Source organism: Diabrotica virgifera, chromosome 9 (assembly GCF_917563875.1).
Source record: "Diabrotica virgifera virgifera chromosome 9, PGI_DIABVI_V3a".
NCBI classification, from domain to species: Eukaryota; Metazoa; Arthropoda; class Insecta; order Coleoptera; family Chrysomelidae; genus Diabrotica; species Diabrotica virgifera.
Window position 1 is genome coordinate 31,152,545 of NC_065451.1, and position 25,272 is coordinate 31,177,816.

General features: G+C 31.6%; 1 protein-coding gene and 2 long non-coding RNA genes across 8 annotated transcripts in view; 1 reads left to right on the forward strand and 2 right to left on the reverse strand.

Moving 5' to 3' along the window:
• LOC126892650 (zinc finger protein OZF-like) overlaps positions 1–25,272 on the forward strand; it is a 348,853-nt gene that overhangs the window by 50,668 nt on the left and 272,913 nt on the right. The window contains exon 4 of one of the 3 annotated variants that reach the window (XM_050662280.1): positions 19–3,161. The exons of the other annotated variants lie outside the window; for them this stretch is intronic. Coding sequence (XP_050518237.1) covers positions 19–1,084 — 1,066 coding nt within the window. The 3' untranslated portion in view covers positions 1,085–3,161. Of the gene's footprint in view, positions 1–18; positions 3,162–25,272 lie in introns of those variants that run through there. 3 annotated transcript variants of the gene reach the window in all.
• LOC126892655 (uncharacterized) overlaps positions 1–25,272 on the reverse strand; it is a 238,824-nt gene that overhangs the window by 1,543 nt on the left and 212,009 nt on the right. For all 4 annotated transcript variants that reach the window (XR_007700953.1, XR_007700951.1, XR_007700952.1 and 1 more), the window contains exon 2: positions 411–662. This is a non-coding gene — a long non-coding RNA (uncharacterized LOC126892655). The remainder of the gene's footprint in view (positions 1–410; positions 663–25,272) is intronic.
• Positions 3,853–25,189, reverse strand: LOC126892656 (uncharacterized). Its single transcript, XR_007700954.1, has 3 exons — positions 24,694–25,189; positions 13,502–13,618; positions 3,853–4,029 (listed from the first exon to the last, which is right to left on the reverse strand). It is a non-coding gene; the product is annotated as an uncharacterized LOC126892656 (long non-coding RNA).

Genomic DNA, 25,272 nt, shown 5'->3' on the forward strand with positions numbered 1-25,272 from the left:
TGACATTTGCTCCAAGAGGTTTTCACAAAGATCCAGGTTAAAAGACCATATGAGAGTACATACTGGGGATAAACCTTTTCCATGTGAAATTTGCTCCAAAACCTTTTCACTAACATCCAATTTAAAAAAGCATATGAAAATACACACGGGTGATAAACCTTTTGAATGTGAAATTTGCTCCAAGAGTTTTTCAAATAGATCCGGGTTATCAGAACATATGAGAGTACATACTGGCGATAAACCTTTTGCATGTGACATTTGCTCCAAGAGGTTTTCACAAAGATCCAATTTAAAAGACCATATGAGAGTACATACTGGGGATAAACCTTTTCCATGTGAAATTTGCTCCAAAACCTTTTCACTAACATCCAATTTAAAAAAGCATATGAAAATACATACGGGTGATAAACCTTTTGAATGTGAAATTTGCTCCAAGAGTTTTTCAAATAGATCCGGGTTATCAGAACATATGAGAGTACATACTGGCGATAAACCTTTTGCATGTGACATTTGCTCCAAGAGGTTTTCACAAAGATCCAATTTAAAAGACCATATGAGAGTACATACTGGGGATAAACCTTTTCCATGTGAGATTTGCTCCAAAACGTTTTCATTAAAATCCAGTTTAAAAGCGCATATGAGAATACACACTGGTGATAAACCTTTTGAATGTGAAATTGGTTCCAAATGTTTTTCACAAAGATCCAGTTTAAAAGACCATATGCGATTACACACTGGGGATAAACCTTTTGTATGTGAAATTTGTGTCAAAAAGTTTTCACAAAGATCTACGTTAGCAGAACATATTAGAGTACATACTATTGATAAACCTTTTGAATGTGAAATTTGCTCCAAGAGTTTTTCAAATAGATCCGGTTTATTAGAACATATGAGAATACACACTGGTGGTGATAAACCATTTGTATGTGAAATTTGCTCCAAGAGTTTTTCACAAAGATGCACGTTAGAAGAACATGTGAGAGTACATACTGACGATAAACTTTTTGCATGTGAAATTTGCTTCAAAAGATTTTCACAAAGATGCGGGTTAGCAAAACATATGAGAGTACATACGGGGTCCTGATTCTAATTCAAACTTTGACTCAAAACAGGTCGAAATCAATATGGCGACGTTGAAATGCGACTTTGCGATCCTTGTGGATTTCAGTTGAACTAACTAAAGGACGTCATTAAATTTCGATAGGTTGCAATTACTTTAGACTCCAAAAAAGTGGTTGAAATTATAATTTCGAGTCGAAATTATTGTAACACGGACATGAATGGGCGAATGGCCGGAAGTGAGGTTAGGTTTAGTTTAGGAGATGTGTTTTATTTGTTTCTTGCAAGGAAAACTTAAGCAAAAGGTATTAATATGGCTGGGTTTTATGGAAGTTTGCTGGTTTTGGAGGAATTAGAGAGAATAGTGTTAAATTAGAAATGTAATAATTGTGAATGTCCACAACGTGAATTATCATCACAATGAAAGATGTAACGTAATAATCTAGGAAAATCAGTAAAAAAACAAGGAAAACTTATTTACCAGCTATTTTATTGCTGGACATGCTGGAATCAAATTTTAGGATTGCATATTATATTAGTAATATAGCTATACAAAGTCCGCAGAAAGTGTGCTATTTTGTTTATAAACAAATTAGCGCTACGAAATCTTTTTTCCCAATTATTGCTCTGTAACTCAGAATATTTTAACTTAAAAAAAAAACACTCTCATAAAAATCCGCTGAAAATGATAAAGTAAATATCACCAGTTGTAACTAATATCCAAATGAATGAGAATCGCTATGGATTGCGACTGTCATAGCGAAGTCGCTATTAAATTTCGACCTCGAAATGAATTGCTGAGTAAAAATAATGTGTCTTCACATTGAGAACGGTGAGAGTCAACTAGAGTTGTCGATATTTAAACGGTTTTAACCGATGTATTTTTGGTGGTTATCATGTAAAGCTTGCAAGAACACTGATGATGCTCTTTTCAGAGAGCGAAAACATATTGTATTTGTAGTCCTTTTTAGTTTTTTTAAATCTCAGCTGTCCACGTTTTTTTCTTTTAACAGTTCTATGAGTTTCTGATGTACTCTATTAAAAGCTTTTTGATATATAAAGCAGACATAGAGATCCTGGTTCATATCTAGTTGTCTTTGCGCGAGAACGTTAAAAGCGAACAGAGCCTCTCTCATTCCTAGTCCTCCTCTGAATCCAAACTGTAATTACTGTAAATTTAAACGAAATTATTTTTCCAAAAAATGAGTAGACCTTAAAATGTCTATATAGGGTGAGGCAGATAACTGGCCTATTAGAAATATCTCGAGAACTAAAGGCAACATAATCATGAAAATTGGCATAAAGGGGTTTTGAGGGATGATCTATTAAATGAAAATATTTTTATCTCTTTGCAACTTCCGGTCATACCGGAAGTTGCTTGTAACTTGGTTTTTTTAAATGGGACACCCTGTATATTTTTACATTTTTGGATTCTCCTCAATATCTTCTTTCTTAAAATATGAGATTTTGTAATATTATACAGGGTATTTTGAATGATATTTACGTTTTTTTATTAATTTCGTAGCAACATTCACACCCTGTAGAATTGTAATAGTTTGACATTAAAAACTCTGCTAACGTTCAAGTGATTTTTAATATAGTCTATTATTGTTAAGAATTATTCGTATAGCTAATTTTGAAATATTAGTATACAATGTTGGTCGAAACTCGGAATGAATATTTTCTGAGTTTTCTTAAATAGAACACCCTGTATTTTAGTATTGTAATGAAATGATATTTCATAGTACTTTTTATTTTATAAATATTCCCTATACCTAACTGCTTTAATTTGTGAGTTATTGGTGATTCAAGCTAAACATTAATTGCAACAAAAAATACGTAAAATTTTATTAGGTTGGCCATGAAAATATTCAATCACAAACAATTTTTCAGAAAGAAATACATATTAATCCAGACCGATCCTTAAAATTACTAACAATGGTTTAGCTATCAAAATAGCTACGTAGTTAAGATTGTTGATGCGACTAACAATTAAGCACAAATTAAAGCAGTTAGGTATAGGGAATGCTTAAGAAATAAAAAAGTACCATAAAATATCATTTCATTACAATACTAATATACAGGGTGTTCCATTTAAGAAAACTCAGAAAATACTCATTCCGAGTTTCGACCAACCCTGTATACTAAAATTAAAAATTTAGCTATACTAATGATTCTTAACAATAGTAGACTATATTAAAAATCATTTGAACGTAAGTAGAGTTTTAGTTGTCAAACTACTACAATTCTACAGGGTGTGAATATTGCTACGAAATTAATAAACAAACTTAATTATCTTTTAAAATACCCTGTACAACATTACAAATCCTCATATTTTAAGAAATAAGACATCGAAGAGAATCCAAAAATGTAAAAATATGCAGGGTGTCCCATTTAAAAAAACGAAGTTATAAGCAACTTCCGGTATAACCGGAAGTTGCAAAGAGATGAAAATATTTTCATTTAATAGATAATCCTTCAAAACCCCTGTATTCCAATTTTCATGATTCTGTTGCTTTTAGTTCTCGAGATATTTCTAATAGGCCAGTTATCTGCCTCACCCTGTATAGGAATATATAACGTCCTGTAAATTTAGATTTTAAATAGTACAAGGTAATAAAATTAAAAATTGTCACACAAAATTGAAAAATGTATATAACAACCTATAAATTTAGATTATAAGTAGGCTTAGATAATTAAATTAAAAATTGTAATTGTAATATTGTACAAAACACAAATAGTCTGGCAAATTGTCTCAGCCGAAGCCATTATAAAATAAAAAAAAATACAATAAAAAATTGTTTCTTATTTATTTTAAAACATTAACAATGTATAAAAATACCTATATATAAATTAAACTTTATTCTTTATATTGACTCCAGCATCTTGGTCTACAATCCAGTAGATTGCACCGAAATGTGGTTTTGCTCTGGCAGCTGGAAGTTGTTCATCCTGATCTACTAAACCTTTCTGCAATATAGAAAAAACAAGAATTATAATACATCATGACAAAGTATTATTGATAAATAAATAATTGCTGATTTGTGCGGCAGATTCGTGCAAATATTATAAGAATTGCGCATTTAATGATAGACGCATATAATTTGACCACATATACTACACATTATCTCACCGACACTATTTAACCTGATGTTGGAAATAAATAATAAGGAGGACAAACCTTGCAAACAAAAACATTATTATAGATCAACTATTATAGTAGCATATGCAGACTATCTAGTCATAATAGCGAACACGAAGATGGCACTTTTGTTAAACTCATTAAAAAACTATACAAAATTTACAATCAACATGCAGTAGAAATAAACAAACCAAGGCACGTTAAATGCTACTAGGAGCACTCCTGAATCATTAATTTACAATGTGTATACATTGTAAATCCCAAATAATGATTTCCAAAGTTTATATATAGTAAATTATGATTCGACAGTACTCCTAGTAGCATTTAACGTGTCCATACTCATAATAATCAAAGTAACGAATACTGTAAATGATTACTTTATACAAAAGTAACGATTTATCCCCTGAACAGATGGGTGAAGGTCGTTGTTATATCGGAATACCTATACAAAATACTTACCTACTGAGAAATACGATTCTCTATATGATTACCGGTAATCAAATACAAAAGTAATCATAGCAATCAAAGTAACGAATACTGTAAATGATTACTTTATGCAAAAGTAACGATTTGTAATGAATACTCGAAAGTGACTATAATCAACATCACTACTATGGTGGACATTTCTTTGCCCCTACAGTGTAGGCAACCAACATTTTTTCTTTATAAAGTTTTCAATTTTCATTATTTTCAATTAAAGCCAATTTATTCATAATCTGCAAACGAGGAGCAATTAGGTGATATGGTTATTTAGCGATTTTACGGCTTTTTATACCCAGAAAATGAAAATTTATTTTTAGCGCTGCGCCGAAATCTCAACTTTTTATTTGGTTAGATATATATCGAAAACGGAAAATCCGCAAATGAAATTTCGAATGGAGGGATTTTCCTTACGCCAGGAGCAATCATTTTAGATATACATACATTACAATACAGATAATACTTTTACAAATACAGTTAGGACCACCAAAATGAAAAATTTTTTCTTCGGAAAAGTTTTAAGTTTTATGATTTTTAGTTTAAACCAGGTCTATTCGTAATACTGAAACCAGGAGAAATTAAATGATATAATATCCCGAAAATGGACATATATACTTTGGCGCTGTCCCGAGAAATTTATTTTGATATACATAACTTGAAAATGGAATAACCGCAAATGAAATTTCTAAAGGAGAGATTATCTTTAAGTCAGGCGGAGTTATTTTGACTATGGTACAGACCATGATACTATAAATAAAGAGATAGTATTTTTCCGTAGAGCACATACGTCCGAGCTCGCGCATTGATGATGTAACTGGAGACCGGAAGTTGAATTTGAATTCTTGTTAAAGTTAAATGGGATTTGTATGCATTCTGTTATGAAATTATTCAATTAGCAAAATAAAATTAAACTTCAATGTATTCGAAAAAAATTTAGTGTCGAGATTCCAGTCAAAATAACTGTCAAAGATAAAATATAAAATACAACCGCGAACAATTCAAAGTAATCGGACATTACGAATGATTACGAACCATTACGAACTTGCCGGTCTCCAGTTACGTCACGACTTCCGGATGTGCAATATATTATCTTGTTATTTATAGTATCATGGTACAGACCATGATACTATAAATAACAAGATAGTATCTTCCCGTAGCGCAAATACGTCCGAGTTCGCGCAACGCTGACGTAACTGGAGACCGGAATTTGAATTCTTGTTGTTAGCTTATAGTCCAGGCTGTATCGTCGCCCCCGTTAGGTAACATATTCCGATTCGATTTTGTTGCAAAAACTCACTTAAAAAGAGTTCCTTATAACAAATACACAGAGTGCCGGTCGGAAAATTGTTTAAACAATTGTTTTAAACAAATTCAAAAAATCAATTTTTTCACTTCAAAAAATCAATTTTTCACTCCATATAATTTTTGGATTCTTTGGGTCATTATGAGCCAAAAAGGTCTGTTGTAATTTTTCTCTAAAATTGACTGTTGTTGGGTTATACTCGTTTTAAAATTTGAAAAACGCGAAAGTGGCCATTTTCAAGGCTTAATAACTCGGTTAAAAATTATTATTATGACAGTCAAAAAGTGACGAAATCAAAGTTGAAAGCCCCCCCTACAGGATTCTGAAGAAATTTTGTCATTATTTTATTACTGAGCTGTTATTTTTAATTGTTAACCAAGAGCGCTAAGTGAGGCGGCCGTCAATGTGAGTGCAAGTGAGATGCACCATTAGACGGCCGGAATGGTGCATCTCTCTCGCACTCACTATTGACGGCCGCCTATGTGCAGTTAGCGCTCATTGTTAATAATTAAAAATAACAGCTTAGTAATAAAATAATGACAAAAATTTCTTCATGATCTTGTAGGGTGGACTTTAAACTTTGATTTGGTCACTTTCTAAGTTTCATAGTAGTAATTTTTAACTGAGTTATTAAGCCTTGAAAATGGCGATTTTCGCGTTTTTCAAATATTAAGTCGCGTATTATTCTACAAAAATAAATTTTAGAGAAAAATCACAAATGACCTTTTTTGCTTATAATAATTCAAAAAATTTAAGAAAATTGAACAAATCGAAAAAATTAATGTTTTGAATTTGTTTAAAAAATTTGTTTAAACAATTTTCTCACCGCGGCACCCTGCGGATTTGTTATAAGGAACGCTTTTTTAGTAAATTTGTGCAAAAAAATCGAATCGGAATAATTTACCTAACGGGGCGACCATATAGCCTGGACTATACAACCGCGAGCAATTCAAACTAATCGGAAATCATTCGGTCATTACGAACCATTACGAACTTGGGTCTCCAGTTACGTCACGACTCCCTTCTCTTCGAGATGCGCAATATATTATCTTATTATTTATAGTATCATGGTACAGACCATGTACAGGCGCGTTCACCAGATGCAAACGTTGGCAATCAGTTTGCGCTTTATGCTTCTGAACGACTTGCTAACGTCAAACATGTTTGGAAATAAAATATTTAAGTTGAACTTTGCAAACGTGTTGAATATTGAAAAAATATGGCGGGAATTTAAATTGTATATATTGTAGAATATATTGAGTATTGATAAGGGTTTTATATATTAAATAAAGGCTACTGAAGACATTCTGCTTTATTATCTATTAAATAAATTTTCTTTTTTCCTTTAATAAAAAAAAATTAACGCAGTCAATGGGCGCGTTCACCAGATGCAAACGTTGGCAATCAGTTTGCGCTTTATGGTTCTGAACGACTTGCTAACGTCAAACATGTTTGGAAAGCGGTCGCCATTTTTGCAAACATAACATATTTAAGTTGAACTTTGCAAACGTGTTGAAATCTGGCGGGAATTTAAATTGTATATATTGTAAAATATATTGATAAGGGTTTTATATATAAAATAAAGGCTACTGAAGACATTCTGCTACGTTATTATCTATTAAATAAATTTTCTTTTTTCCTTTAATAAAAAAAAATAAATTCAAAAACGTATTTATTGAGAAAATTTATTTTAGGTTACGTTCAAACCAAGCAAGCAAAATGTCAAATTTTAACCTAAACAACCATCCGTTCAGTTCGCTGTCAACAAGTTTAGAATCAAAGCGCAAACATTTGTGAATGTGTTTGCATCTGGTGAACGCAGTCAATGACTGCGTTCACCAGAAGCAAACAGGTTCACAAATGTTTGCGCTTTGATTCTAAACTTGTTGACAGCGAGCTGAACGGTTGGTTGTTTAGGTTAAAATTTGACATTTTGCTTGCTTGGTTTGAACGTAACCTAAAATAAATTTTCTCAATAAATACGTTTTTGAATTTATTTTTTTTTACTTTACACTTTACAGTAGTCTTTTTAAGTTTATGTTTATTTATGTTTTGTTTTTATCATTTTATTATGACTTTCTAACCTTTCAATCTATGACTTTTGACAGCTTTGACTTAAACAACGAATATAGGGCATTCGAAGTCGAAGACTTTGACCATTTGACGTTCGGGAGGCAAAACTAGCGTCATAAAGTTAGAGAAATGGTTTTTTCAAAGTCATTATTTTTACTTCTGCAATAGCTAAAATAATTGCACCATTCAAAATTTCATTTGCGGATTTTCCGTTTTCGAGATACCTATAAGCAAATGAAAAGTGGAGATTTCGGCGCAGCGCTAAAAATAAATTTCGATTTTCAGGGTATAAAATGCCGTAAAATCACTAAATAACCATATCACCTAATTGCACCTCGTTTGCGGATTATGAAGAAACTGGTTTTAATTTAAAGGAAAAAAGAAAATTTATTTAATAGATAATAAAGCAGAATGGCTTCAGTAGCCTTTATTTAATATATAAAACCCTTATCAATACTCAATATATTCTACAATATATACAATTTAAATTCCCGCCATATTTTTTCAATATTCAACACGTTTGCAAAGTTCAACTTAAATATTTTATGTTTGCAAAAATGGCGACCGCTTTCCAATGTTTGACGTTAGCAAGTCGTTCAGAAGCATAAAGCGCAAACTGATTGCCAACGTTTGCATCTGGTGAACGCGCCCGTCTAGTTAAACAAATGATACTACTTTTGGCCTTACAGTTTAGATTTACCAAATTTGCCCCTACAGTGTAGGCAACCAACATTTTCGTTTTTTCTTTATAAAATTTTCAATTTTCGTTATTTTCAATTAAAACCAGTTTCTTCATAATCCGCAAACGAGGTGCAATTAGGTGATATCGTTATTTAGTGATTTTACGGCATTTTATACCCTGAAAATCGAAATTTATTTTTAGCGCTGCGCCGAAATCTCCACTTTTCATTTGCTTATATCTCGAAAACGGAAAATTCGCAAATGAAATTTTGAATGGTGCAATTATTTTAGCTATACGCTCTGAGCTTCGCTGGTGTCGCTCCTAGCGGTTACTAATTCAACTTTTACCGGTAATTTTTAAATTTATTATTTAATTGTTATCGCTTAATATTTACAACGCAAAAAAGTAATTAAATTGTAATCGATTTTTTTAAGATTTTTCTAATCATTTTGACGTTCTATTGATAAAATATCAATTTCTTACTTCGGATACTTTGACAATAATCGTGTAGATGGCGCTAAGAATATAATAGATTATTTATAATTAGATATTACGGAACATTAAAAAAACTTAAATTCAGTATTTAAAACGTAAGTATATTTAAGATAAAAATATATACCACAGCTTTGACCAACTAATATTGTTTATAATTAATGTTTTTAATTTTAATTTTAAATTAATCACTTTGACATTTATGTCAAATTTCCGGTAAACATTTACAAACTTGTCACTATTGGCGTTCGCGAATTTGTAAATATCCCCTCTACGTACGAGCTCACAGCGTATTGCAGAAGTAAAAATAATAGGTCTGTTCCTTTGTTTTAAGTGTAACACTAGTTCTTGAAAAGTGTAAGAAAAGTGTAAAAGTGTTACACTTTCTTGTTTCTTTGTTTTTCTAGTGTTTACACTTTTTTTCACGATACACTCAACTTCTGTCGTAGAACGCGTATTAACTCGTTTCTTTGAAATGCTGTAGGAAAAAAAGTGTAACACTTTTCTACACCTACCTCCGAGACGGTGGTGGATATTACACTCGTCCTGCGCAGTATCATCCAACCGGAGCCAGCTGTTTAGCCGTTAAATGTGTTTGTTTACAAAAAAGATATATTTCTTTTTAGTTTAATTTAAACTAGATTTATAAATTGAAAAAACTAAAGTAGCTACAAGTTTTAATTTAATTTTGCTTAACCTCCGAGTGGCACTTTCCTGTAATTTTAAAATTATCACTTTTCAGTGATTTTTTTAATATGCTTTTATGTCCTTAAGTTCAACAAAGCATTTCCTTTAAATACAATTAAGCCAAAACATCGCAAATCCTGGGCCCTGGACTACTAAAGGTATCCGGTATCCGCATATCTGCCATGAATATGCGTTCACTACTCTACATCAAGAAATTTACTTTCCAATGGCTCTGTCACTGAATATATCAGCAAGTATAGGAAAACCTATTTAAAACTTATAAAATCAGCTAAAAAATCGTACTATCAAAATTGTCTGAGAAGCTCTAAAAGTGTTGCAAAAGAAACTTAGTCCATAATAAACGATCTTCGAAATAAAATTCACCCAGCTTAAACATTTTTCCTTTCAGACCCTGGAAATCTAAATGAATACTTTGTTAATGTGAGTAAAAATATAACATCAAGCTTCGTGCAATTGTACTTGAGACACTGTGTCAGGTGAGGTGTTTGAAAATTTGAGTAACTTGATTCTGGGGTGTGAATTTCTAAAACTTTTAAGTGTGGTTTTTAACCGTTGAGAAAAATTATTTATTTAGTGTTGTGTTTATAATTTAATATATGTTTTAAAATGAGTTTTGTTTTATTTTTTGAGAAAAAATTAAAAATACAGCATACTTACAGTACTTTTTTTGAAATGCTATTTTCCAAAGTTTATAAAATTTCTTACGCTCGATTTTATATTAATAAAGTTAAAGTGGACTTTAAATTTAAAGTTTTCTTTAACTGTAACAATTGCTTTTTTTAAGGTAACACACACTTTAACTTTATTATGAAATCGAGCGTTAGTCAAAATTCTAAATGCTCAGTAAATAATAACAATTAGGTACTTGTATTGAAAACAACATATTTTGTAATTTGAAAAAAAAACAACATATTTGCAACATAGATAAAAAAACAACATGCTTTGTTACGTATTTTAAAAAACTCTCCATCATGCATGCTCCATGAGAAAAGAAAATATAAAACTAATTTCATCCTTATTGTGTCTCAGATGGCGTAGCTACTTTTGCTATAACTACTCAATGCTTTGCTACTTTACCTACCTACATACAATTTGTATTGTTTTATCAAAAAACAAGCATTTACATACTCTGCAAATTGTATATTTTTTCTTTGCATTTTCATATGAAAGACAGCGGTATTTATCTTGAACTTTTTTTGAACAAGGTGCAATACTTAGGTAATATTATTATTAATAAAACAAAGTATATTAAAATACAATGTTAAAAACTTTAATAATATTAGCAATATTTAAAAACTTCAATATATTATAGTATACATATTATGAATCAGTAGAAACGATTATATTTAAATTTGGTAAATTATAACTCCAATCGACCAGAGCACGACCACACAACCCAAAACACAAGTACGCAAATATGGTTGTGTGAAGCGTGGCTCGAAGCCGTGCAATTTACGAGACTCGCTCGATCTGTAGATCCTTGTGTCCTCATCTCGCCAATTAATGATTCTTTTGAGAAAGGTAAATTTCCAGAGTACCTAAAGACAGCTATCATTATTCCTCTTCATAAGGGTGGTGAAAAATCTAATTCCTGCAAGTATATACCTATTGCATTACTACCGGTACTCCAAAATTATTGAGAGACTCATAAAAGCATGACTTATGTCCTTTCTTGTTAAAAACAACATTTTATTACAAAAGTTCGGCTTTTTAAATAATAAATGTACTGCTGATGCCATGTTTTCTGTACTGCATGAGGTTTATCAAGCACTGAGCAATAATCTTCACACTGCCACTGTTTTTTGTGACTATGCCAAAGCTTTTGATTGTGTAAATCATGAAATTTTGATAAAAATAACTAAATTTCTATGGAATTCGAAGAATTTCTTTGAATTGGTTTCAATCTTACTTGGATAGTTGGAAACAACTGGTTAGAGCAAATAATACAGACTCTAGTCTCCAAAATATTGTATGTGGGGTCCTCTACAAACCACAAGGTTCAGTATCAGGTCCTCTACTTTTCCTTACGTTTATTAATGACATCCCTAGTTTAAAAATTAATGGAAAAAATTTTCTTTTTGCTGATGATACCAGTATTACTTGGAGCAACTCAAATATTGCTACTATACCTTCTGATCTACTCACGATAAAAACCTGGTCCGATTCTAATTTACCTTTTTTTAACATAAAACAGTAGCATTATCCTATACAGGAGCTCGTCAATCTTTACCTCTTAACACATTCACAGACACAACTGCATATGAAGCCACTTACTCCATAAGATGTGTCTACATCTAAAGTGTGTCTGTGAATGTGTTAATAACAGCCAGATCAGTATCGTTGATTCTGTAAAGTTTCTTGGTATTTTTTTTAGATAGCAATCTTAAGGGTTAAAAGGGTCTAAAGGGATAAACATTCACTGAAAGCGATATTATCTTTAATACCCGTGGTGCCTTCAACATTTAATGTCTGACTAAATTATTCTTTATAGGCAAAAAAATTTAAGGAATTTTGAATTAATTAGTTTTTAAATAAGTACATTTACCAGCAACAGTTGTAACGTAATTGTGTCAACTCGACAGTATTTAACTAGTTATTTGAATTTAATACCCTAGCTAGGGCATTATTTTTCAAAATAAATATTGAAAAATAACGCCCTACGGCATTATAATATAACTTACTTCGAAATCATGTACAGTGGAACCTCGATTATCCGTCTCTCCATTAACCATCACCTCTGTTAACCGTCAGGGTACATACAGAAGTTGTATTGAGTTATACATTAGCAATCATTTAAATGCAAAAAAATAAAAAAAAAGGTAATTTGATTTGTGATGAGGACACAAACGGCTATCCATTGCTGACAGATAAAGAACTCATTGAAATGGCAACAAAGGCGGACCAAACCTATTCGGAAGCTGACACAGTAGCTATATTGATGCTTGGACACAAGGAAGCTTGACTGTAGCTATATTGATGAACCTATTGTAACTGACAAAGATTTGCGTAAATAATCTAGAGAAGCTGCATCGCATATGCAATAATTCATCGAGTGGTATTCTCAACAAGAAGAAGCCAATAAAGTAGATTGCATGATCTTATGCCTTATGCCGATTAAGAAATTCAGCCGTCGCAAAATATGAAGCAGCAGTAAAACAAACACAAATTTCAGAATATTTTAAATTGATTCGATTGTATGAACACAAATCCCTCTTATATTGTCAAACAAACCATACAAATGAAATTTGAGAGTTGTACTATGAATTTTTATTTTTTTTTAATGTTCTGTTAACCGTCTTTTCGATTATCCGTCATACCCTTGGTCCGGTGCCCTGACAGATAATCGAGGTTCTACTGTAATAATATTAATGTCCGACTGGTATATTATTTGACAAATAATGACATGATTTTGAAGTCAGTTTGATAAATAATGACATGATTTCGAAGTCAGTTAAGTATGATATAATGCCCTAGGCTCTAGGGCATTATATCATACAAATTTTCAGCAACAAATTTTCAGCTTGCTATTAATCAACTTTTTTTTCATACGCGGGATCCAGACCTATATAGCCCAAAGTAACTCCTGTTATTTATCCAAATCTTTACTAGTCAAACACATTTGTTTTGAAATTCCAGCAGTTTCTTCTTTTTATACCTTTTAAATATCTGGTGGTTGTTCCTAAAACAAAGACATAAATAAAAATTCTACATTGTGTACCATAAAAAAATCATAAAAATGTGGAAAGTATCACAAGAATAAAGAAAAGTCCCAGATATAAAATTCACTATTAAAATAAAAATAGTAAATAATTATTTATATCTGACACTTTTCTTATTGGAACTTCTTTCTGGTAACATCCTTAATCTCTGACTTTTACAATTTATAAGACAAGAGATGATGAATAAAGAAAGGGAAAAGGACTCTGCAGTATACAGTTACATTCTGCTTTCATTAATCTAGAAAAAAGATCAGAAAGATAATTCAAAGTCCGAAATTGTAAAAGTCAAAAAGAGATTAAGGATGTACCAGAAAGGGGTTCCAATAAGAAAAGTTTCAGATTTAAATAATTATTTACTATTTTAATAGTGAATTTTGTATCTGGGACTTTTCTCTTTTCTTTAAGAGATATCGCTGAAGCATCCTAATAGTAGATAACTATTTTTGAAATTCCACTTAAATAGACAATTTGATTTCGTTTTGATTCAGAGGTGTGCAGGCAGCTCCACTGGGGACGCCGTAAGGCAGAAACAACTGTCTGGAGATTGTGTATCGCCTCTGGATCGAAAGGAAACATAAAGAGAGAGAGAGACAGAAAATTTATTGTTTTTAAAAATGAGTTTACATTTATAAAACACAATGTGGTATAGTACAAACACAGTACAAGATATGGGCCATTCCACGATCATACGCCTGTTCCGGATTACCTCGACAACGAACATTCCACTGTGCAACATGAGAAGCACGAAAGTAAATGGCGCTAATAATTATTTCAATAAACAACACTGTAATATGCAATTTACTTTCGTTCTTCTTACTTTGCACAGCAAAACATTCGCCGTCGAAGCAATCCAAAACAGGCGTATGCCCGTGGAATAGGATATACATTAAAATACTAACTATAAAATAACATTTACTATATTATTTTCTCTTGGATTTACTTGACTAAAAAAGAGTCTGGTCTATCTTCTCCAGTTGACAGACCTCTATTGTGATGCTCACGATCTAAAAATCTTCTTCCTAACCTAAAGTTAAATCGTTCAATGCCAATTTTTTTCGGCCAAAAAGCAGGATTGTAAATTTCTTCCCTTAAGTCAGGTAGTACACCTATCATGAAACATTGATTATCCCTTCTTTTCTGGTCAGTTGGTAACAATTTTACTTGTATATCCTCGCAGTTTGTCTTAGTTACTATGAAACTCTTGATGTGGTCCGCATTTACACTATCCGGAACTCTTGAGATGAATAGCCACAATTTTTTGTCTGGTTTTTCGGATTTTCCATGGAAATCCTTATCACCAATTCCAGTTCCCACTATTTTCTTGCGTCTTTTTGTCACAATCTGATATCCTTCATCATTCATTTTATTCTCTGAACTCCCCATTGTGATATGATTAAGATTCATTTTTGTGCTTTCCTCATTTTCGAGAGTTAAATTTGTAATGTAGTCACATGTCTGTTTGGTTTGAATATCCATTAATTGTGGATTTAATTCGTTTGTAGTAATTTTTGAGTTGCCCTGTATATTAGAATTCCTTTCAACATGTTTGGTGTTTTTATCATTAAAATTTTTATTTGAGTCAGTTTCATTGTTTGTTTTATATTTAGAATTCGTTGACTGGACACTGGCTGTCTTATCTTTATTACCTTGAGTTTTTATTAAACCCTCATTAGCAGTTGTGTTGGGTTTTTGTGAGATTTTGGTTCTGGTTATTTCTGATTTCAATAAATTTAATTTTTCTAGCAAATGTTCATTATTTGATTTTAATAGATTATTGTTATCTAATAATAAATTGTACTTATCATCTTTTTCAGCTAACAGCCTTTTTAACCACTGATTTTCTATCACTATGGCACTAAATGATTCGATGGGTTGTCCATCACTATTTTGGCAACAGATTACACGCGAATCCCCTATCTTGAAGAATTTCACTTTGTTTTTCACAGCACATGAGATATGATAACTATTTCCACATACTATACAAACGAGTGTTTTATTAGGCTTCGTTTGACAACATTTAAATGTATTCTCTTCAAAATCTACCTCTTTTACTATAGAGAGAGGTGACGGCACATTTTTACTTTCCGCCATCTTGGATAGGATTGAAGTCTCATTAAACTGTCTCTTCACTATCACAAGAGTATTTTAATATTTTTATTGAATAAAAGTAGTCAAAAAAAAAGGACTAGTTGGTGGAGCGAAGAGATAAAAATAGCTGTGAAAGAAAAGAAAGTACCATGGAGAGCTTATATAGAAAATAACAGTTAATAAGCAAGGAAGCTTGTGAAAGAAAAAGTTAAAAAAGCTAAATTGGAACAGTGGGAGAGATTTGGAGAAAAGATGGAGCAAGACAGTAGTAGGACAAACCAAAAATTGTTCTATTAAGGTCTGAAAAAATGAGAGGTAAATCAGGTAGTACTGTCGTGCAAATAAAAAAAAATAAAATGGAGAAACACTTACCCAACCACAAGATATAGTTAATAGATGGAGTAAATATTCCAAAGAGTTGAGTAATGAAATAACAATGGAAGAATTAACGGAAGCCATTGCAAAAATGAAAAATGGTAAAGTGGCAGGAATAGATAATATCAAAACACGATTGTTGAAATATATGGGGGAATCTGCATTACACTACTTACACAAATTACTGATAACAATTTGGAAACAGAAACGCATCCCAGAAGATTGGGCAACAGCAGTAATGGCTCTTCTGGTAAAGAAGGGAGGTAAAAAAGTAATGTTCAAATTATCGAGGTATTTTCATGCTAAGTGTACTGGCTAAGATTTATGAATGAACACTGGAGATGAGACTGAGAAAGAAAGTGGAACATCAACTAGACGATGCACAAAAAGGTTTCTGACCGGGCACAGTGTCCAAGATCATATCTTTACTATAAGACAATGGAAAAAGCCTTTGACAAGGTACCCGGACATCACATTTGGAAAGGGCTTGAACTGTTCGATGTTAGAGGAGAACTAATTGATGCAAGTAAAATTTATGTACTGGAACATTGTGCGATCATTAAACTGTGAATCAAACAAATTTGCTAATACACAAGGAGTAAGGCAAGGTGGAGTTTTAAGCTCACTGCTATTCATTATATTATATATATATATATATATATATATATATATATATATATATATATATATATATATATATATATATATATATATATATATATCCTCTTAACATTGCGGACTCGGTATTAAGGTTTTGACCATACACAACGGACTCGAGCGATTTACGGCCTCAATATACGGAGTCCGTAATTTTTTCATGTATTTCTTTTAACTGGTTGTCATTTTCTACCAAAGTTTTGTTGAATGAGAAACTAGAGACCTCTACCTACCAAACAAAAATGTTACAAATCTTGTTGGTGTCTTAGAATTCCTGTAAATCTTAAAACAAAATGAGTCCGTAACGTCGCTTATAGTTCAGCCATTTGCCGTTGGAGGTCGCTTTTATGTGTATATTCAATGTGTATATCCTTCATGTGTTAAACTATAATACGACATTATGACCTCGACTTAGCTGGCAACACTGTTGCTCGAATATTGAATCATTCTATCCCGCATATTTTACAATCGTCTTGCTTACAGGTGATTTACTGGTATTGTTCATTTTTATGTGTTAGAAAATGTATTGAATTGCATTAGGTATATTTTATTTTATTAATAGTCATACGCGAGGATATTTTGTTTCACAGAAATTTTCCACAATTCTTTAAATTTTCATTAACACATGTATTAAGGTAGGTATGTATATATGTTTGTAATTCAGAATATAACTATCGCTGTTACATAAATAAAAATAAATATTGTTTTCGCCCATTCTAAAAAAATGTGAAAACGTTGAATTTATGCATGTCTGTCTGTCTGTCTATAAACACAACTTCTTCCCGTCATTAGACCAGATAGAAGGATAATAAATGAGGCTAAATGCAATGTTGAATGAAAGCTTATAACCTAAGGATGGTATTAATCAATCAATCAATCAGCCAATCGCGTCCACTGCTGGACGTAGGCCTCCCTCAGTTCTTTACAGTATTCTCTACACTGGACCTCTTGTAGCCAGTTTCCTGCTATGTCGTCGGTCCATCTAGTCGGTGGTCGTCCTCGGCTTCTTTTATAGTTTCTGTGCCTCCATTCCATGATTCGTTGTGTCCACCGTCCATCTTGTGTTCTAGCTAAGTGCCCTGCCCAGTTCCACTTAAGCGTCGTATCGTTTTCGATGACGTCTTGAACTCCTGATCTTTGCCTGATTTGTTGGTTTGTTATGTGGTCTCGAAGGCTCACGTTCAGCATTGCACGTTCCATGGCTCGTTGTGTGACTCTGATGTTATTTGCTGATTTTTGTGTCAGTGCTAAAGTCTCTGCTTCATAAGTTTGTACTGGCAAAACACATTGGTTATAAACCTTTCGCTTAATACACCTAGGAATTGAGCTTTTTAGAATATGGCTTACTTTGCAAAATGCTGCCCATGTAAGGCCTAATCGCCTCTGTGTGGATAGTATTAAATGTGGTAAATTTGCCCTTGCACTTCCGGTTTTATAGTTACAACCGGAAGTACTGTTATAAAGTCACCGAAATAGTCCACGCGATATATTATTCGACGCACCTTAGCAAGATGAGAACAAATTAATATATACTTCCGGTTTCATGCCTGTCCGTCCGTCAGTCTGTCTGTCGGCGAATATAACTCCTCCGTTATTAAAATAAATAGAGTGACAAATGAGGTGTCGAATGGGAATTTCTAACCCAAAAATTTTATTAGAGGTATATTAGAAATTTGATTTCCGACTTCCGGTTTTACAGTTGAAACCGGAAATATTGTTTTACAATCGCTGAAATAGTACAAGCGAAATATTAGTTGACAGCAAGACGAAAACTAATATATACGTCCGGTTTCATGCATGTTTGTCCGTCCGTAAACACAACTTCTTCGTCATTATACTAGGTAGAATGACAAATGAGGTGTCAAAAGAAAGTTTATAACCAAGGAAGGTACTAAAGGGGGTAGAAATTTGACCAAGGATTTCTGGTTTTAGAAATGAAACCGAAAATACTGCTTTAACATCGTCAGAATAGTACAAGCGATATATTATTCGACGCGCCTTAGTAAGACGAGAACAAATATATATTTCCGGTTTCGTGACTCTCTGTCCGCGAATATAACTCTTCCGTTATTAATAACGATAGAATGACAAATGAGATATCGAATGAAAGCTTGTAACCCAAGGGTGGTATTAAAGATGAGAAATTTGACGCCCGACTTTCGGATTTAGAGTTGCAAACGGAAGTACCATTTTAAAGTCACCTAAATAGTATAAGCGATATATTATTCGGCGTGCCTTAGCAAGATGAAAACAAATGTATATTTTTGATTCTTACATCATTTCCGATTAAATAATTCTAACCGGAAAGTGCCATATTATAGTTGCAGAAATAGTACATTGTGACATAGCAATCGAAGCTTATTGAAAAGTCGAGCATGAATTTTTAGTTCAGGTTTGGAAGTCATTTCAGGTTAAACAGTTATGACCGAAAGTTTAGTAAAAATTACTCAAAATTAGTGAAATCGTATATCAATCGACGGACGCAAAGTTACACGAATAGTTCAAATATCGACTTCCGGTTCTACTTTCGGTCACTTTGGATGAAAACCTAGAATTTACGAATTCCAATTACTTGTTTTGAATAGTAAGAAGAATAATCGCAAAAACACTATTGGACAGATAAATGAGTAATGAGATTAGACACATATGCAGAATAAACAACATCAAAGAATGAGTGCAAAAAAGAAGAAGAGAATGGAATAGGCTTACCAGTAAAATGTAAGAAGACAGAATAGTTAGAATAATACGGGATAAATAGCATTTCAAAAAGAAGCACATATCTACCACGAAAGAGACGAGATGATAATATTTCATTTGAGTAGGAGGCACAGCCGAAGAAAAACAGGCATTTTGCCTATTAGGTAAATGACGGATTTGCTTGAAAATATGGATTTAGGTTCCTTTTCCCCTTTACTTCAGTTTTGGACGTGAGCCCAGGGTTGCTTTTACTTGAAGGGTGAAAGCCACCCCTTCTCAAAAATGGATAAACTGACTAATTCTAAGCAACTTTTGTTTTATTGGATCTTTTCACGTTTAAGATAATACTTTTTGAGTTATTGGCGAGTGAAACTATCCATGTTTCAACAAAAAAAAAAACACAAATTTATAGACGGTTTTTCACAAATAACTCAAAAAGTAAGTATTTTATCCAAAAAAATATTCTTAGCAAAAATGTAGCTTATAAAAACATGAAAAAATAGAATATGAATTAAGTCTGTAAACCCTGTAGAAGCAGAGTTATGAAAAGTAGGTTCTTAGTCGTCAAATTCCAAATTGAACATGTCAACGTTAAATAACCAAAAAATTAAGGACTTTTCAGGGAAAACTCATCAAAATTTTTTTAAAGTGTTTAATAAAAGCTTTGTTTTTGATTTTTATAACAGTTTTTAGCACCAAAATTAAGCAAGTGACGCGACGCTCAAAATAAAGTTGTTCCCTTTTAGTGGAGTCACTGAAGGTGGATATGAGTTATTACCTCCGATTTCGTTGAACCTCCATCGATTTGTATGAAAATTTGTGAGTAGTTAGAGGATATCTCAAGGAACAAAGGTGACATGGTGCCAACTTGCGCTTTTACCCTGGGGTGGATGTCACCCCTTCTCGGGGGTGAAAATTATTTTATTCAAAATAACCCCATAATTCGATAGAGGAACAAATTCTAAGCAACATTTGTTATATAAAGTTATTAAAATAAATGTAAACTTTTTGAGTTATTAAAGATCATAGATTTTAATTTTTCTTGAGAAAAATACATGTTTTTAACCGATTTTTCATCAATAGCTCAAAAACTATAAGATTTTACAAAAAAGTTATTATTACCAATATTGAAGCTAATAAAAAACGGAATAAACTCCTTACTAGAAAAACCTTTTAGTGTTAACTAAAAGTGAGTTATAGGTAATTGAATGTATATTTTTTTCGGCGAGTAAAAAATCTAAGTGTTCAAGCTGAAATAACGGAAAAATGATGCATTTTATAACATAAACTTATTAAACATTTGTCAAAGTACTTAAAAATATCTATCAAATGAGCCCCGAACATGTTGATGGCATTAAAATTTATGCTCCAAAATTTTTTCAAAATTTATCTTTTAAAAATGTTTCCAAAAAATGTTATGTTTTTTTTAATACCTCCGTCCACTTTTACGATATCATGTTCACCTAAAAACCGTTTGAAAGTTAGTTTGAAGGGCTATTTCACCACGTAAAACTTAATCTTTTATACCTCTTACTTTTTTAAAAATAAAAGGTTAATTCAAGATTTAAACGTTTCTATCTCGGCTATTTTTTACCCTATAGAATTATTAGGAAATATTTGACAGAAAAACTAAAATTTGGTTCTATATAATTTTTTACGTATTTTGATTATTTTTGGAGTTATTATCAAAAGAATATGAAAATTACAATAATTTGAAAAATTATGATTTTTTTAAATTATATCTTTTTTTCAAAAATATGCATTCTAAACCGGTCAAAATTATTGAAATCATTACTTATGCTAATATAAAGAAGTTCTTGTAAGGATTATTATAAATTTTATTTTTTGTGGAAATGGATTTTTTTTTAATTCCAAGGGGTTCTCTTATTTTCATAATAACTTGCTTAATTTTGACGCTATTAACTTATTCTTAAGCTCATTTGATAGGTATTGCGAAGTACTTTGACAAATATTTAGCAGGTATATTTTATACATTGCATCGTTTTCCCGTTATTTAAGCTTGAATACTTAGATTTGACTACTCGTCGAAACATGTATGATCTTTAAGTTTCACCAACCGGTTCAAAGTGCTTATTTTTGAAAAGAAAGTGGTTACTGATAAAATAAAAAAACAAACTTCGAAATGTTGAAAAAAAATGCTTTTTTTTTTAAATTATATTAAAAAGTGTTATAAGAAAGGAAAAATTTAGAAAAGTAAATAAAAGTTTTGAGTTTTCTGCATATTTTCCCAAAAAGTGCTTCATTTTTTGGTTATTCCACGTTGAAATACTCGATTTGTAATTTGAGTCTATAGACTTCATGAATGTACCGTTTTCTATTTTTTATAAGCTATATATTTGCTAATATTATTTTTTTTACAAATTATTTAGTTGTTGAGTTATTTACGAAAAACCGTCTAAAATCGTGGTTCTTTTCGTTGAAAAATTAACATTTTCACTCACAAATAACTGAAAAGTATTAACTTAGAGCAAAAATTCTATAGCACAAGAGTTGCTTAAAATTTGCTAATTTATCCATTTCCGTACATTTTTTGAACGTACGTTTTTTCGCCTACAATATTTCATCTCCCAAGTAAAAGCAACCAATGGCACAAGTTCAGAAGTAAAGTTGAGTACTTATAAGAGGAACCTATATCCAAATTTTTGTGAAATTTTATCGCCGTATTTCACGTTAATTCATCGCCGTATTTCATTTTACTGACCTATATACAGGTTGTCCCGAAAAGATTGGTCATAAATTATACCACACATTCTGGAGTCAAAAATAGTTCGATTAAACCTAACTTACCTTAGTGCAAATGTGCTCATAAAAAGTTACAGCCCTTTGAAGTTACAAAATGAAAATCGATTTTTTTCAATATATCGAAAACTATTAAAGATTTTTTATTGAAAGTGGACATGTATCATTCTTATGGCAGGATCATCTTAAAACAAAATTATAGTGAGATTTGTCCACCCCATAAAAATTTTATGGGGGTTTTGATCCCTTAAACGGCCCCCCAAACTTATGTGTACGTTCCAATTAATTCATTATTAGTTAAACACAACGTTTTTAAAACGTTTTTTGCCTCTTAGTATTTTTTCGATAAGCGAGTTTTTATCGAGATGCGGCTTCTTTTTAATGTATTTACATAAATATTTTATGGGAGTTTTGTACCTTTAAACCCCCCAAATGTTTGTGTACGTTCCAATTAAACTATTATTGTGGTACCATTAGTTAAACACAGTGTTTTTAAAACTTTTTTGCCCTTAGTCTTTTTTTGATGTCACCTTTTATCGAGATGTGGCTTCTTTTTTAAAATATACCTAAAAATGTAAATTATAAATAGGTTATTAACAAATTTTCAGATTATTAACAGGTCTCTATAATCGTACTTAGCCATATACAAATATGTGGTGGATTCGATAAATATTCAAAATATCTCGATAAACACTGGATTATCAAAAAAGTCTTAAGAGGCAAAAATTTTTTAAAAACAGTGTGTTTAACTAATGGTGCCACACTAATAATTGGAACGTACACAAAAGTTTGGGGGGTTTAGGGGAACAAACCCCCCATAAAATTTTTATGGGGTACACAAATTTTACTATATTTTTTTATTTAAGATGCTGCTGCCATAAGAATGCCACATGTCCATTTTCAATGAAAAATCTCTAAGAGTTTTCGATATATGAAAAAAAATTTATTTTCATTTTGTAACTTCAAAGGGCTGTAACTTTTTTTGTGTGCTTTATTTATATAGGTAAGTGAGGTTCAATCAACCTATTTTTGACCCCAGAATCTGTGGTATAATTTATGACCAATCTTTTTGGGACACCCTGTATAAAAAATAAATTAATAAAGATTCAAGAAATTTGCTTTCTAGGTGTATATTAACTACGAATCTAATTATGTTCTATATTACCTAATTATCTAATATAAAGTTAGATTCTATATATTTATGTATTATCGTTGAGAAATTAAACGAAAGAACAACGTGAAATATTAAAAAAGTATTACGTTGACCCAACCAAAATTATTATATTTCTTTCAATACATATTATCGTGTTCAGATTATTTTTAGAAGTCATTAAAATATTTTACCAGTAAAGTTATAAGCGTTTGTTTAAAAATACAGACTATTAAATTATTATACTTTTGTCGATTTTAAAACCATATGTTCCGATTTCATGTATCCCATTACTTAAACAATCGCGAAATAGGAAATAACTTCGTTGAAATCACAAAGGGGAAACCCCAAATTATCTAAATACGCAGTGAGCGAATTGACAACACTGTTTGAGTCTATAATGTTGTGTATATGAGGCCGCAACACCACAATACTGTTTAAAATTATACTCATGAGGCTGCAAAAGTAAGAAATCGTAATGAGTTTATAATGATAACGGAACCAAAAAGACAAGTATATATTAATTTTCATCTTATCAAAATAGAAATTTGGGCATTAAGAATGTTTTGTCACTAGATTCAATATATTCGATTATTAAAATATTATATACACCTCTAAATAGGAGAGGCTGTACGGTTGCGGTATGGATTGAGTCCTTAAGAATAGTAGGATGTAAATATATATATATATATATATATATATATATATATATATATATATATATATATATATATATATATATATATGAATGAACCAATAAAAAAAATGCAGTAGAGTCCCGAAAATTAGATTTAGCTTACCATTGATTAAAAAGTATAACTCTGAGTAAATGTGTATCTGCAGATGACATTGCATTGATACCAAGTTCAGAGAAATCTTTACAAAGCAACCTAAATTTATAGACGAGAGAACTTGCAGACAAAGGAATGAAAATAAAATTAGCAAAGACTAAAACTTTACTTATTTCCAAGACACTGAGAGAAATCCATATAAACCTAGACGGAAATTTAGTAGAACATATGAATGATTTTGAATATTTATAAACTATAATAGACAAAAAATGCAAAAAAAAAATGAACAACAGAATTGCTAAAACATCACGATTATATCACTCCCTCACTACAGGTTTCATTAGCAAAAGAGAAATTAGTGAGAAGACAAAAGGGACAGTATATTATATACCTCCCTTCTCTGCTTCATGGAAGTGAAACATGGCTGGCTTTCCTAATAATTAAGCTTGAATTATCACATCTTTATTATTATTGTAGACATTTAAAATCCTTATTAATTGAATTACATTAAACTTACCACTTATAAAATGTTTACTTTTCATATTTTAATTTTAGTTCCCTTATATCTGTTCTTCTTGTGGCTTTTATCCATTGTTCCCAGCTTTGTTTGGATAATTCATTTAAATGTATTGCATGGGGAGCCTTGGGAACAGTACAAAATAAGACTTTTCCCTGTCTGCCCTACTCCCACAATTTACAACAATACAAGTTACATGTATAAGCTTCCCAAGAAAGAAAAACTGATAACTGCTATGGACTAATTCAGTTCTGTAGGCGATAAACTACTTTATATTTGATTTGCTGCACACAATTTCGCTGCACAATCGACAATAAAAACAAACAGGATATTCTTTACAAATGTAAATATTAGGATTAGGTTATGTTATTTTATGTGCCCCCAGTTAGGCCATATTCGGAAGTTCCTTGTCCCTTTGCTTGATTGGCACACCGATAATTTTCGTTTAATACTGTCCGCTGTCATGAGCCGCTGTCACATCCGCTGTCACTTTACACTCAAATGTCCATAGAATTTCGTACACTTACACTCAAAAGTGTAACACTAAAAAACAAAGGAACAGACCTAATGACTTTGAAA